At 36.3% G+C, this 15,045-nt stretch overlaps 1 protein-coding gene across 1 annotated transcript; it reads left to right on the top strand.

Annotated features, from left to right (window-relative positions):
* Positions 1 to 1,939: 1,939 nt before the first annotated feature.
* Positions 1,940 to 6,006, top strand: LOC140863923 (ferric reduction oxidase 4-like). The gene is made up of 8 exons (XM_073267718.1): positions 1,940 to 2,090; positions 2,176 to 2,269; positions 2,497 to 2,676; positions 2,761 to 2,998; positions 3,097 to 3,424; positions 3,593 to 3,827; positions 4,168 to 4,877; positions 5,867 to 6,006. The coding sequence occupies exons 1-8, from the start codon at positions 1,940 to 1,942 to the stop codon at positions 6,004 to 6,006; spliced, it is 2,076 nt and encodes a 691-aa protein (XP_073123819.1).
* The last annotated feature ends 9,039 nt before the right edge of the window (positions 6,007 to 15,045 follow it).

Below are 15,045 nucleotides of genomic sequence, written 5' to 3'. Positions count from 1 at the left end.
TATGAATGATTTGAATGAAATAGACGAAAAAAATTAAGATTTATTTACCAAAATCAAAATTTGACCATTTAATGAATCAAAATCTAAAATTAAATGATTAAATGGGAAAAAAAACCATTTTCTCCGTTTTTTTAACACAGGGCTGTAGAAGCCATAACCAAAAAAATGGCTGGATGCCGACATATATCTATTATGCATTTTAAGAAAATGAACAAATAAAAAGTCTATGATCTGACAGAATTTTACATTGACCATGTTCAATTATTACATATATCAGTCTCAAAAAAATAAAAAATATTACAATATATCATTTCGATTATTTTCTATTACAACATAATGTCAATGGATTATTCCCTTAGCATAACTGCACTCAAGTACTCCAAGACCAAAAAAGTCAATTGTATTTGTACTAGCATTGAATATATGTACTATATAATTAACAGTACGTATTTTGTTTTTATTACAAAATATCATCTTTTATCAATCTTGAAACATATTAGCATTAGTTATGAAGTACAAAAATGAATGTCAACGAATTATAAACTAATCAATCATAGACATCTTATCCCAAAATTATACATTTCTTTATAGCATCGTACTTTGATAATTAAGCTCATCACAATTCACATATTAAATTAAGGTGCTCGAATGGGTTTACTAGTTAGCTAGCTAGCTAGGGGATACAATGAGCTTCTATGGGGTTGCTATTTTTGTCTAACGACGACGAATACAGATTAATGACTGATAAACATATTTTGCGTCTATTGTTCATAGATCGTATAATAACTATTGCTCATGACCTAATATATTTACATTGACTGATCATAGAAACCAACTTTAATTTAGTAAAGCACTAAAAGGATGTCCAGTAATATGCTAACGTTAAGTCTAAAGTATTTTACGTGTGTTTAGTTGTAAAGATTTCAAATTCATGGAATCAATTATAATTTTATTATAATTATCAATAAAACAACAGATCAAATCTTAAATCGATATATTATTTATTTACACATTAATTATATAAAATATAATGAATTTCAAAGAACAGTATTAAATCCTTCCTAATTAACATAAAATACTATATAAACATAATAAAAGGTAGATTTCAAATTTATGATCTTATTTATTCAAACAAAAAAAAATATTTAAAATCAATAAATTTAAAATCCTCCCATCACATTAATTCTAAATGATTGCAACATAGAAAGAAACGGATTATTCTATCCTACATCTGGAGTATTTCTCCCCCCATGATGTGGTCAAATATCAACCATTGGATCATCAAGACATATGTCAATTTCCATAAAAATATATGAGTCTCACGTGATCTAATGATATTAAAATAGGGGAAGAAACACTCCCGGTGTAGCATAGACTAACCCGAAAGAAACCAACTTTAGAGCGAAAAGCACTCCAATATTTATGTCCACTAAATATGTCTAAAGTAACTTAAATTATTGCAACTATCATGGGGATATTTGGATGAAGAACGTGGGCAATTTTGATTTTTTTTTTCCGAAAAAACATTTTAACTAAAACTGCATAATCTACTATAAAGTAAGTTTGGGATTATGATTATTTTAACAAAAAAAATGATGTTGTTCAAAGAATTTGTGGAAAAATTTATATATGACTCCTCTTGAGCGTAAAAGACAAAACGTGAGTTTAATTTTGACCTTTACAAAAAAATAAATCAATAAATTATCTCAATTAATTCAACCTCATTCTCAGTTCAAGAAGCCTGAAAAAGGAACTTGGAGTACAAAATCCTTGTACTTCCGCATGAATCATGCCGTTTCTTCGACTTGACATATATATAAATTTAAAGGTCAACAAAACTTTTTGGATTGCCCTATATATAAATGCAAGAAATATCCCTATTTAATACATGTAATACTAGAGAAATAATTAATCCAAGATTATACACATTCTGAAAAATATGAAATTCCATGCAGCATGGCAGAGTTTATTCCTTGTGGTGTTCGTAGGGTATATTTTCATATGGGCTATGCTTCCCACAAAAGTTTACAAGAATACTTGGACTCCCAAATTGAATAAAAATCTCAACTCCACTTACTTCAGAGAACAAGGTTTAACCTCTGTTTTAAAATAAATGGGATGTTTTTGCCATTCATGCTGCAGGTTTAATTTAATCAGTGGTACGTATTTGTTCAGGGACAAATCTTCTTTTATTCAGTTTTCCGATCATGCTTCTTGCTGTTCTTGGATGCGTATATCTACATTTCAAAGCGAAATCGAGTTCACCGAGGTTCGGCCTTTTACTTGTTTGGTTATAACCTTTTTTCTTAGTTCCCTTTCTCACATCAATTGAATGTGAAATGACATTCAGTTTATATAATTTTTATATATTTCCGTTTTCATACACAATTATCAAGTCTTATGTGTAGCCTTTGGCATTTTCTCTCTAGAATTGTGTCACCTTGATGTGTATGATATATTATTAACAACTGATCAAGCGTGAACTCGTCGTCACAGTAAATGGCGCTGTTTCCGCCCCCTGAGACGTCCAGCACTGGTGATGGCGCCGTTGGGGATAGTAAATGCAGTGGAACTTGCATTTGCAGCCATGTTTGTGGCACTTCTGATCTGGTCTTTGGCGAACTATTTGTACATCAGCTTTGGGAATCTCCACATGCATACACCAGGAGAGAAAGTGTATGTTTTTTAGAACCTTAATTAATCAACTCGAATTTTAAGATGAAGTGATTCATGCTCTATACACTTTATTGGATATTGTAGGTGGTGGGCGAAGTTTCGTAGCGTATCCCTGAGGCTGGGATACATCGGGAACACATGTTGGGCGTTCCTGTTTTTCCCCGTGACTCGGGGGTCGTCTCTCTTGCCTCTGGTCGGCCTTACATCTGAGTCTAGCATCAAATATCACATCTGGCTTGGCCATGTTTCAAATTTACTATTTGCAGTTCACAGTGTAGGATTTATCATATACTGGTGGGCTATGACTGATCAGATGTACCTGGTATAATACATATACTTGGGTTTTTTTCCACGTTTTGTTTTCTTTTAGGCCGCGAATCTAGAGGAAGACAATCTGATAACACGAAATCGATATTGCAGATGCTTCAATGGAGCAGCACTTATCTCTCAAATGTAGCTGGAGTCATCGCATTCGTGTTGTCGTTGGGAATGTGGGTGACAAGTTTTGATCGTGTTAGGAGGAAAGCGTTCGAAGTTTTCTTCTACGTTCACCATCTATACATTCTGTTCGTGTTCTTCTACATGTTTCATGTTGGAGTAGCATACTTATGCTTGATCCTTCCCGGAATCTTTCTGTTCATTATCGATCGATATTTGAGGTTCTTGCAATCACGACGCAAGGCTAGATTGGTTTCGACTCGCCTTTTGCCCAACGGTACAATGGAACTTACGTTTGCCAAAAGTCCAGGTGAGCACAAAATCTGCAATGATGTTCAGAGCATGTTGGGTAACTAATGATGGCACACAAACTGCTTTCACGTGCAATCCGCACTTGTTGTTTACTAGTATATTTGATCGAACTTTTTCACCTCAAATTTCGAGCTAGCCCTTGACTGAACTAATTATTTGCTTGTAGAGTTGAGTTACACTCCGACGAGTATCCTGTTTCTGCATGTTCCAAGCGTATGCAACTTGCAGTGGCATCCATTTACTGTGACTTCAAACTCTAACCTGGAGCCACAAACACTAAGCGTTGCCATTAAAAGCCAAGGCAGTTGGACTCAAAAGCTATATACACAGCTTTCTTCTTCGGATCATCTCGAGGTATCAACCGAAGGACCTTATGGACCTGCATCGTCTCATTTTCTAAGGTAAGCATATAATACTCACAGAATTAAGCCAGTAGGATCAGGCATCACACGTAAGTCGAGTCACTCGATCATTGTATATTGCGTGCCATCCGATCAATGTTCTGTTTGAGGCCTTGTGTCACTCTCAGAGTCACGTTCAAACACGTATAATTATAATTCGATTAAGCTCTAGGCTGGTATTGAGCTACTCGGATTCAAATCTTAGCTATATATTTCTTTTAAGTAGTGTTTGGGAAAACTTTTATGAAGCACTTCTCGGCTTTTCCTTAACAAAATTTCAAAAAATTTCTTGACAACTATAACTTATCACACATGCTAACGAAGTTAAAACTTGTGACAGTCGCGATGCATTGGTGATGATTAGCGGAGGAAGCGGCATCACTCCATTTATCTCCATACTACGCGAGATCATTCACAAAACCACTGCAGGATCCACCATTAAAGCTCCAAAAATTCTCCTAATCTCTGCTTTCAAGAACACAACCGATCTCACGATGCTTGACCTTTTGCTTCCCTTATCTGGCACCCCTTTAGACCTCTCAAAGCTACAACTACAGATTGAAGCATACATTACAAGAGAAACCGAAAAACCCATAGAAGATTCCAAGAAACAAATCCAAACCATACTGTTCAAGCCAAATCCATTGGATTCCCCTATTTCCCCAGTTCTTGGCGAGAATAGCTGGCTGAGTCTTGCTGTGATAATATCATCCTCATTTGTCTTGTTTTTGATAACTTTAGGCCTTGTTACGCGTTACCATATCTATCCGGTGGAACGTAGAAAGGAGAATTACCATTACAGCTTCAAGATTCTTTGGGACATGTTTCTGGTGTGTGCTTGTATTTTTGTATCAGCTAGTGCTGTTTTCTTGTGGCAAAAGAGGAAGATTTCTGCTGAAGGGAAACAGATTCAGAGTGTCGATTTTGCGACACCAACGATGTCGCCGGCTTCTTGGTTATGTAGCATGGATACGGAGCTTGAGAGTCTCCCTCATCAGTCTCTTGTACAGTCTACGAAGGTGCATTTTGGCGCTAGACCTGATTTAAAGAGTAAGTGCTCTCTCTGTTCTAGTTTGATATCTTTTCTTTTGGTGTTTCAATCATGCCCAGGATTAATAAGCATTGCCATCAAAATATATGCATACAACTTTGTAAGTTGATTAAGGCATTAGCAGAGGACATATAGCCTTTAAACATAGATATGTACCGGTAAACAAAATGAAAAATGAGAGGGGGATTAGGCACGAAAACTCGAAACGTACAAATAACATGGCAACAACAGCGACTAGCTAGATTGACTCTAAACAAATGAAATTGTTCATAATACAACACGAGTTGATTGGTGAACATTTATGTAATGTGGCAGAAGAAGTAGTACTAAATGTATAAGAATATTTTGCACTGCTTAATTTATTTGGGGAAAATTAAGATTTTGGTTCGATAAGTTGGCATGTTTTGGATTTTAGTCTTGTAATTTGTCAAAGTTTGGTTTCTCATACAATATATTCTGTTTTTTTTGCCCGAAACCACTACAAATGAATATGTTCATTTGACATCATTGCTGCTTGAATGCTTAGCTCATGTAACGATATAATGAAGCCTATATTATTAGATATATCATATATCAACATTACCTAAGCGAAATGATCAAAAGCTTTTTCTCTCCCATTTTGAAATATTATGTGTCGTTCTAGTTTAATTTTTTTCTTTTATTTTCACTTAGATGAATTTTAATGTGTATCATGAGCTTTATTGTCCTCATATAAGCCACATAAGAGACAGTCGGTCATGTTACTTTTAAAAAAAGAAAAGAAAAGGACAACCGGTGTTAAATGTTAAATAAATAATATTCGATGACTTTAGTGGTGTCTGGCGAAAAAAGAACAAAAAAAAAAAAATTGGATGAAAACCAAACTTTGACAAGTTACATTATTAAATTAAAATTCAAAATAGAGTAACTTATGGAACCCAAATCCCAATTTTCGTGCTTTATTCGTGCTTCTGGAAATAATTAGAGATATTTGATACAATTGTGGCAGGAATTCTTTTTGAATGCAAAGGATCGGATGTTGGTGTTTTGGTTTGTGGCCCAAAGAGCATGAGACATGATGTTGCAAGAATTTGTGCATCTGCTTCCGCCAAAAACCTGCATTTCGAATCCATCAGTTTCAGTTGGTGATGATGCATATATTGATCATGAAGTTTTTTTTTTTTTTTTTTTTTTTGAAAATGTAAATTCTTTAATTGGTGTGTCTATATATATAGTTACATATACATATAAATTTACATGTATATGTATGTATGCGTGGTATTTGCCTTGTGATTGAACACATGATTTTCCAAGTGTAAGAAATGAATTTTGCTGCTTAATGTCTCCATGCTTTGTGCAATGAATTATATTTTTAGTTATGTGATCTATATTTTATAAATTTTGGTCTTGTTAATAATGAATTTACATTTTAGTTCTGTAGATGTTTTTTTTTTCTATTTCATTTTTGTCCTTTTTTTGACCGGAGTCCATCGTGTTTGTCCAAAATTTCTTATATAGTAGATGCAGATGCAGACATGAATTTTTGGAAGGAAACTTGCATATGTGTTATGATTCTTTTTAAAATATACGCGACCTTCCAAAAATTCATATCCGCATCTACGCCCGCCACATAATCAATTTTCGACCAACTGATTGGGTTCTGGTCAAGAAAGGAAAAAAATTTACAAATTATATGACTAAAAATGTGAATTTATCATTAACAAGACCAAAAATAAAAAAGATGGCAAATTATAGGAGCAAAAATATAATTTTCCCAAGTCTGGTGACACCATTAACTTATTTCATTTACAAAAGGTAAAATAACTTTTTTTTTGTGCTAACAACTTGTCCAGTTTTGGGTTTTGATTTATTAATTTTTCAAAATTTTATTTTAGTACACTAACTTGTAATTTTCGTTGATTTTGGTCCAATTGTTGACGTGTCATAAGACATGCAAGTTAGCAATTTCTATGTTGCGCTAGCATTTTTCGATGAGATATCTACATTTTTTTATATCACTTCAAAATCTTTTGATGCAACTTTAGTACTTTGAAAAAATATAAATGAAATCCAAAAACAAATGAAAGTTAGTGCACCAAAGTCAAAAGTCAAACTTTGAAAACTTAGTAAACGAATATAGAAATTGTCAAACTAGTGGAGTTTAAATATCTTTCTCTCGCACTGGTCTATGTATATACTAACAAATTATGACACACATGATACGTATAATACGTATAGTCTATAGAAAAAAATGGATAACAAAGTAGTTTTTCTTTTAATTTTAAATTGAATGAAAAAAATAAAGTTTTTATCAACGATTTTTCTACTATATGATAATATACAACACCATATTCTTTAATTTGTTCGAAAGAAACCTCATTATTTAATTAATATAACTCAAGATCTACCTTAAATTTGATAGGACGACATATAAATTGATTATTTCAATGATTGATTCAATCAATTAAACGTTAATTTTTTTGTTAATTTGATTTATTGATCACTTTCAAACATATTATTTATTTTATTTCGATTCTTTGTTTACCTAAAAATTTAAATATGTCAAATATATCAAAGTTTTAAAGTAAATGTTCACGTTGTACTGAGAGAATAAATACTTCGGAAAAATTGCATCTTTTGTCCTATATATCTATCTTTGCTCCAAAATTTAGTTTTAATATGATATCTTTATTTATTTTTTATTTAACAACACAGCGAATCAAAATCACAGTGAGTTAAAAATATATTATAAAAAATACAGTTCCCATCAAGTACTTTTACATTAGAGAAAATTTTATATAATCACTACAAAAATATTATTCGTGTTTTGGATTAAAGCTTAGCTTTAACCCAACTAAACGCACCACCGCCCATAAGAACGAAACAGTTGCTATTTTAACAATAACTCTAATGAGTTAATATCTCTCAAAAAAAAAAATCTCTAATGAGTTAATAGTTATAGGAGCTAGTATAATTCAACTATTTTTTTTTTTGACGGTATAATTCAACTATTTTAAAATAATTAAACTATTTTAAATGAGACATGAGTGCGAGCTAATAAGTGCAATATTTGGGTTATTCAATCTCCTCCGATTGCGAAATTATTACTCCCCAAATGCATTTTTTCAAATTCAATCTTAATTTTATTCATCTGATTGTGGGTATTGATCAGTTTATAAAAGCCCCAAAAATTCTTCTAATTAATCTCTGCCTTCAAGAACACATCGACCCAAAATATATAGCAAATTCGAGGGTTTGATGAAAATATAACAATCTATCAATTAGGATGGAATATTTATATTTATTTAATTTTTCCTTAAAGATCCCAAATTTCAGATACTTTGAAGATACAGGCCTAATTAAATAATCATGATTAATAAGTTTAATGTATACAAACTTAAGCAGCACTCGATATTAATAGGGAAAATAAGTTTTTTGGTCCATTAACTTGTCCATGTTTTGGTTTTGGTCCATTAACTTTTTTGATGTGGGTTTTGGTACACTAATTTTGCATTTTCAGTGTTTTTTTGTCCAACAACATATGTATCACCTTCTGATTGGTCCAAAATGAAGACATGGACCAATCAGAAGCCGACACGTATGCAGTTAGATAAAAAAACACTGAAAATGCAAAGTTAATGTACCCAAACCCACATCGAAACAGTACCAAAACCCAAAGGGAAAAAAGTTACTGGACTAAAAAACTTATTTTCCCATATTAATATATCATAGATTTTTTTTTTAGTTGGGGGAAGAGGATTGTCACAATTGGATCTCGAACTCGAGACTTCTTCGTCTCATACTTGGGACCTTGATGCCAGATGAGCTACACGTCATCGGAATATATCATAGAATTTTATACATCTTAATTAATTAATTTTTTGGAAACTATAAAATTTTATTACTCTCTCTAACATAGGATTCCATATATGTATACCCGGCAGCCATGCAATGTGAAATGTGAATTGCCACTTTCAAACTCCTGATGTATTCATTCACATTTTTTTCTTCACATTGAAACGTAATCAAATCGATAAGAACCCCCGAATCTACTCAGAAATTCAACAAATGCTTCGAACTTACTTATCTAAATCGAATCGGTGAAATTAATTAAGCTGCTGCTACCTATCCGCCATCAATGCGTCTACTCTCATGATCTCACCATCTTTAATTTCATGTCTTTTACTGATGCATTATACCTATAAATAATAGGGTCGACTCATGTTGCAACATACATCTCATGTTCTTACGTAAAATATATATCCATCAAAGAGCCTAGCTAAGAATGAAGTCTAAATTAGTTTTTATGGTGTTCGGGGTCCTTCTTCTTCTTGTTTGCTCAGCTTTTGCAGAGGAAAAAGCTCAGCATCAGACTCAGGAAGCAGCCCAAGGAAATCAAGAAAAGGGTTGGTTTTGATTTGATTCTCAATTAATGCATATATATGATTAAATTAACTTTGATCAAAATTTGGTAGGTGGTGGTTCCTACCGGAATCAATGGTGCTGCGGTGGGTGGCGCAATGGCCGATGTTATCGTTATTGCTATAGCTCAGGTGAGATCGAGCTAGCTGAGATTTTGTAATGTATAATATAGAAGCTGTCATGCAGAGGCATGCATGTTTATTAATTATTCATTTTTAATTGTTTGTGTGAAGCAGGAAATGGAGCCCGCGGGCCAGGAAGCTATGTAGTTAATAGCGGTGACGGACATGGTTCAGATGGGTATGGAGGTGGTGGACAGGGCGGGGGACAAGGTGGAGGCTATGGTGGCGGCGGAGAAGGTGGAGGCTATGGTGGTGGACAAGGTGGAGGCGTTGGTGGGGGTGGTGGACAAGGAGGAGGACAAGGTGGAGGCTATGGCGGCGGCGGACAAGGGTCTGGTGGAAAGGGTGGCGGACAAGGTGGTGGCTTTGGTGGACAAGGTGGCGGACAAGGTGTAGGCTATGGTGGTGGTGGGCAAGGTGGTGGTCAAGGAGGCGGCGGCGGTGGTGGCGGTGGATATGGTGGTGGCGGTGGTGGTGGATATGGTGGTGGCGGAGGTGGTGGAGGATCGGGATCTTGCGAATGGGGCAACTGCTGCGGCGGCGGACATGCATGGGGATGGGATGGCGGAAGCGGAAGTTGGGATTGCCGATGTTGCCACAGCGCACAAGAGGCCAAAGCCTTCATGGAGAGACAACCTAAATTTACTCGAACCCATAACTAAGTAATTGTACTATATATAATATGCCATGTGCTAATGTTAATTAGAATATAATGTGTGAAATAAAATGCATGGCATTAATTTGTGTAAGAGTACGTATGTTAAAAAAAATGTGGGTCTCATTACAATGATAAGTTAATGAAATCCACATTGTTTATTGTGTTTCCATGTTATAAATGTTTTAATTTTACGAGTTACGATAACGTATATGGGATAATTATTAAAATCATTCTAGTAAAGAAAAACAAATTATTAATAAATTTTTAAATTAGTATATGAATAGTTTTAAATTGCTTAATTGTTAAACGACCCAAATGAAAATAGTCAATTTTACTTTTTAGTCTAAACTGTTTTTAAATTCATGAATCACTACAATTAAATTCAATGAAATCCGAAATCTTTTTTCAAGGTTGTTTTTGAAACGACCCTAACTCTATAATAAATAAATATGCGGAAATTTTTTTTTTTTTTTTTTATTTACTACTAAATAAAATATGTACATATATGCCCATACATATATGCACAGAAAAAGATTTAAAAATAACTAAATAAATAAATAATAAATACTTAAATCAAATGCATTCTTTAAAATAAATAAATATCTGAGTCGACCCTATAATTAAAAATATACTGCATAAATAAAATGAATAAAAAGTGTGCATGCACTGAAAATATTAAATAAAATATTCGAGACTCCCAACTGCTGTAAAATAAACAAACTGTATCATACTGACAAAAATAATAACATGCATAGTGACTCAGAATATTTCACGGTCACGGGGCCACTGCATGCATGCTCATACGTCCTCGCCTCCGGTGGGTACAATGTCATCCTCAACGTACTCACCTGCACCATACCAGTGTAGTGAGCCTAGAGGCCCAACATGCTAACATAACAAGGGTTTAAAATAATTTAAACCAATTTAATACTAATACATACATATACATGAATGAGCATGCTTAAAAATTACATAACATAACTTACTTAAATAAACATACTACATAACATAATACATAACAATACTGAGCAATTTATTTTCTAACATAGCATGGTTGTATCCGTAGTGTAACCTTAAATCATACATTAAATACTGATCAGCGTGGAAACCTACGTACGTGGCCGGTGACGAATCACCTCTTAAATTGGCAGTAAACTGCCCTTCAATCATATGGGGACGAATCCCCCTTAAATTGTCACACTACTTCAACTTCCAACATAAAATATTTTTATTGCTCAACTTAAACATTAAATCATGCATAAAATATTATTTCATGAATGCATGTACTTGAATAAAATGTGTGTCCATCATATATATTTAATTTAATTTCTTATTAACATATAAATATTAAAATAACTCAAATGCATAAAAATAATTAAATATATAATCAGGACACATGCAAATTTTCTCATGGATGGTCCTGGACTGCTGGCCCTACACACAAGCCCATTAACTTAAAACTTGGCCCACTAACATATCAAAGCCCATTAAGACTAGCTTAGGCCCAATAACACTGTCTCTAGCCCAATGGGCCCAAAAGCCCATTAACAGGCCCGATAACTTTCATGGGCTCCCAAGCCCATAAAAACTTCTGGCCAACTTAAGATTTAAATAAAAATCATTAAAAAGCCCAAAAATAATTAAATTAACCCAAAATAATTTAATGGACACCAAAATAATTTAAATGGTACTAATTAAATTTTTGGGAATTTAATTAGTCCATTAAATTCCTAATTAACTTAAAAACTTAAAAAATAAAAATACCCGAGCCCAAATAAAATACCCCGGACCCGGACCCACTTAACTTAATCCATATTATTTTAGACCCGACCCGGACCCAAGACCCGACCCGGACCCATCAGAAACCCTAGGACCCGAACCCCCTTACCTCTCCTTTCTCTCGGCCGCCGACTCCCATGTGCAGCAGGCCTTCCCGGCCTGCTGCAGCCCAGCTCCGGCCGCCGTGGCCGGAGCCCCGCCGGCAGGACCTCCCCAGGGTCCTGCCGGTTCGAACCATAACCGGCCCCCGTCCCCATGCAGCCCGAGCCAAGACCCCGAGCCCTCTGAACTCAGAACCCTAAACTGTGTTCGGCCGAAGCCCATACTGAACAAGGTGACCTCCTGGGTTCGTTTGGCTCGAACCACTCGAGCCAACCGAACCCAGACCGTGCCCTCACACCCCAGGGAACCTAGCCATCAGTCGAACCAAGCCTAGAGAGGAAAAACGTGAGCATGCTTATAAATTTCCAAGAAACGAACGCATACCATCAACATTCAATTAAATTTTCTGAAAAGGTTTAATGAATTTCGAAGCTTTCACAACACACACACTAACATATCTGATATAATGTTGAAAAGGGAAGAAAAACCATGCCTTGCACCGAAAATGAGGATTTAACACGCGTAGGACGGACTTCGGGACGCCGGGACGACGATGGCTTGCTTGGAACCTTCGAAAATGGCTATGGAGTCTCCTTGAAGGTTGGATCGGTGAGGAAGAAGGTGATGGGGGTGAATGACGGCTGCTAGGAGGAACAATGGATCGGCTAGTTGGTTTTAGGGTTGATTAGGCTTAATTTTGTATTAATTAAGATATAGGTTAAATAATAAAATAAAAAGGTTTTTTAAGATAATTAAAATACAAGTTAACTCTTAATAAAACCTTTAGAAATCTGATAATATAAAATAAACTCGAAATAATAATTTAGGGGAATTTTAAAAAATACTAAAAAGTCAATATTTTGACTAATTTTGGATAAAAATGACTCCTAAAATTAAATAAAATTAAATACTTAAAATTTTGAGATAATAAAACTCAAAATAATATTTTAAGGCTCCAAAAAGGCTCATAAAATAATTTGGGTGGAAAGTTGTCATCTCGTCCGTCCACGGTCCCGTCTACGCGATCAAATAATAAAAATACTAAAAATCATAAAAATCACTAATTATGGGTTAAATGCTTAAAAATAAATTAAATCATGCACAAATAATTCACATAATTATTTAACCCATAAATCATAAATTTAAATAATTAAATATCCTAATTATGCAGGCGGATTTATGTAATTAAAAATACCGGGTGTTACAATTCTCCCCCCCTTAAATTGAATTTCGTCCTCGAAATTAAAGTACTTACCCGAACAACTCCGGGTAGCGAGTCCTCATGTCAGCCTCGGTCTCCCAAGTAGCTTCCTCCTCCGAGTGATTCAGCCACTGGACTCTGACCATCGGTATGACCCGCGTCCTAAGCCTCCGCTCCTCCCTAGCCAAGATCCGTACTGGCCTCTCCTCATACACTAGATCTGGTGGCAACTGTAAGGGCTCGAAATCCAACACATGCGACGGGTTGGAGACATATCTCCGAAGCATGGATACATGGAAAACGTTGTGCACTGCCGCTAGCCGTGGAGGTAGAGCTAAGCGATAGGCCAACGTGCCAACTCGCTCCAAGATCTCGAATGGCCCTATATACCTCGGATTAAGCTTGCCTCTTCGTCCAAAACGCGCTACTCCCTTCATAGGTGACACCTTCAAGAATACGTGATCACCTACAGCGAACTCCAAATCTCGTCGTCTGGCATCTGCATAACTCTTCTGCCGACTCTGCGCAGTCCTCATCCTATCTCGAATCTGCGTCACAATGTCAGCTGTCTGCTGCACAATCTCCGGACCCAACAAAATCCTCTCACCAACCTCATCCCAATGCACCGGAGATCTGCATCTCCTCCCATACAATGCTGCATATGGAGCCATACCTATAGACGACTGAAAGCTGTTGTTATAGGTAAACTCCACTAATGGCAGTCTAGTCTCCCAAGATCCTCGAAAATCGATGACACAAGCTCTCAAGAGATCCTCGAGAACCTGGATCACTCTCTCGGACTGACCATCTGTCTGGGGATGAAAAGCTGTACTGAACAAAAGTCTAGTCCCCAAAGCTGTGTGCAGACTCTTCCAAAACGCTGAGGTGAACCTCGGATCTCTGTCTGACACAATAGACACTGGTATGCCATGCAGTCTAACAATCTCTCTGATGTAAAGCTCTGCATACTGTGTCAAAGTGTAGTTAATCCTTACCGGCAAGAAATGAGCTGACTTGGTGAGTCTATCCACAATCACCCAAATCGCTGTACACCCTCTCGTACTCCTCGGTAAGCCAACTACAAAGTCCATCGTAATATTCTCCCATTTCCATTCCGGAATAGGGAGAGGTCTAAGAAGTCCTGCTGGACGCTGATGCTCTGCTTTGACTTGCTGACAAGTCAAGCACTCTGACACCACTCTCCCGATGTCACTCTTCATCCCGGGCCACCAATACAATAGCTGCAAGTCCTTGTACATCTTCGTACTTCCGGGGTGAATGGAGTACGGAGATGCGTGAGCCTCTGTCAAAATCTCAGCTCGCAACTGATCGACGTTCGGTACCCACATCCTACCACGGTACTGAACGATGCCATCCTCCACTGTATACAAGAGATTACCTCTAGCCTCATCTCTCTGTCTCCATCGCTGTAACTCCTCATCAGTGGACTGTCCCTCTCTAATCCGATCTCTCAAAACTGGCTGCACCGTCAACACTGACAAGCTCGGTGCATGGCCACTCGGATAGCACTCCAAACCAAATCTCTGAATCTCGGTCTGTAGTGGTAACTGCACAGTCAAACATGTTACCACTGATGACTTCCGACTCAAAGCATCGGCCACTACATTAGCTTTACCCGGATGGTAGCTAATGTCACAATCATAGTCCTTCACCAACTCCAACCATCTGCGCTGTCTCATGTTCAACTCCTTCTGGGTGAAGAAGTACTTGAGGCTCTTGTGATCGGTGAAAATCTTGCACTTCTCGCCGTAAAGATAGTGCCTCCAGATTTTCAAAGCGAAAACCACTGCTGCCAACTCCAAGTCATGCGTCGGGTAGTTCTGCTCATGAATCTTCAACTGTCTCGACGCATACGCAATAACCTTACCACACTGCATAAGCAC

Source organism: Henckelia pumila, chromosome 4 (assembly GCF_033568475.1).
Source record: "Henckelia pumila isolate YLH828 chromosome 4, ASM3356847v2, whole genome shotgun sequence".
Lineage (NCBI taxonomy): Eukaryota > Viridiplantae > Streptophyta > Magnoliopsida > Lamiales > Gesneriaceae > Henckelia > Henckelia pumila.
This window is presented reverse-complemented; position numbering and strand designations above follow the sequence as displayed.

Bases quoted from the DNA above. Each gene is read 5' to 3' on its own strand.
- LOC140863923 (XM_073267718.1), top strand. From the start codon at position 1,940: ATGAAATTCCATGCAGCATGGCAGAGTTTATTCCTTGTGGTGTTCGTA. The intron at 2,270-2,496 runs GTTCGGCCTTTT...TCGTCGTCACAG, and splicing joins GCGAAATCGAGTTCACCGAG to TAAATGGCGCTGTTTCCGCC. The intron at 2,999-3,096 runs GTATAATACATA...TCGATATTGCAG, and splicing joins TGACTGATCAGATGTACCTG to ATGCTTCAATGGAGCAGCAC.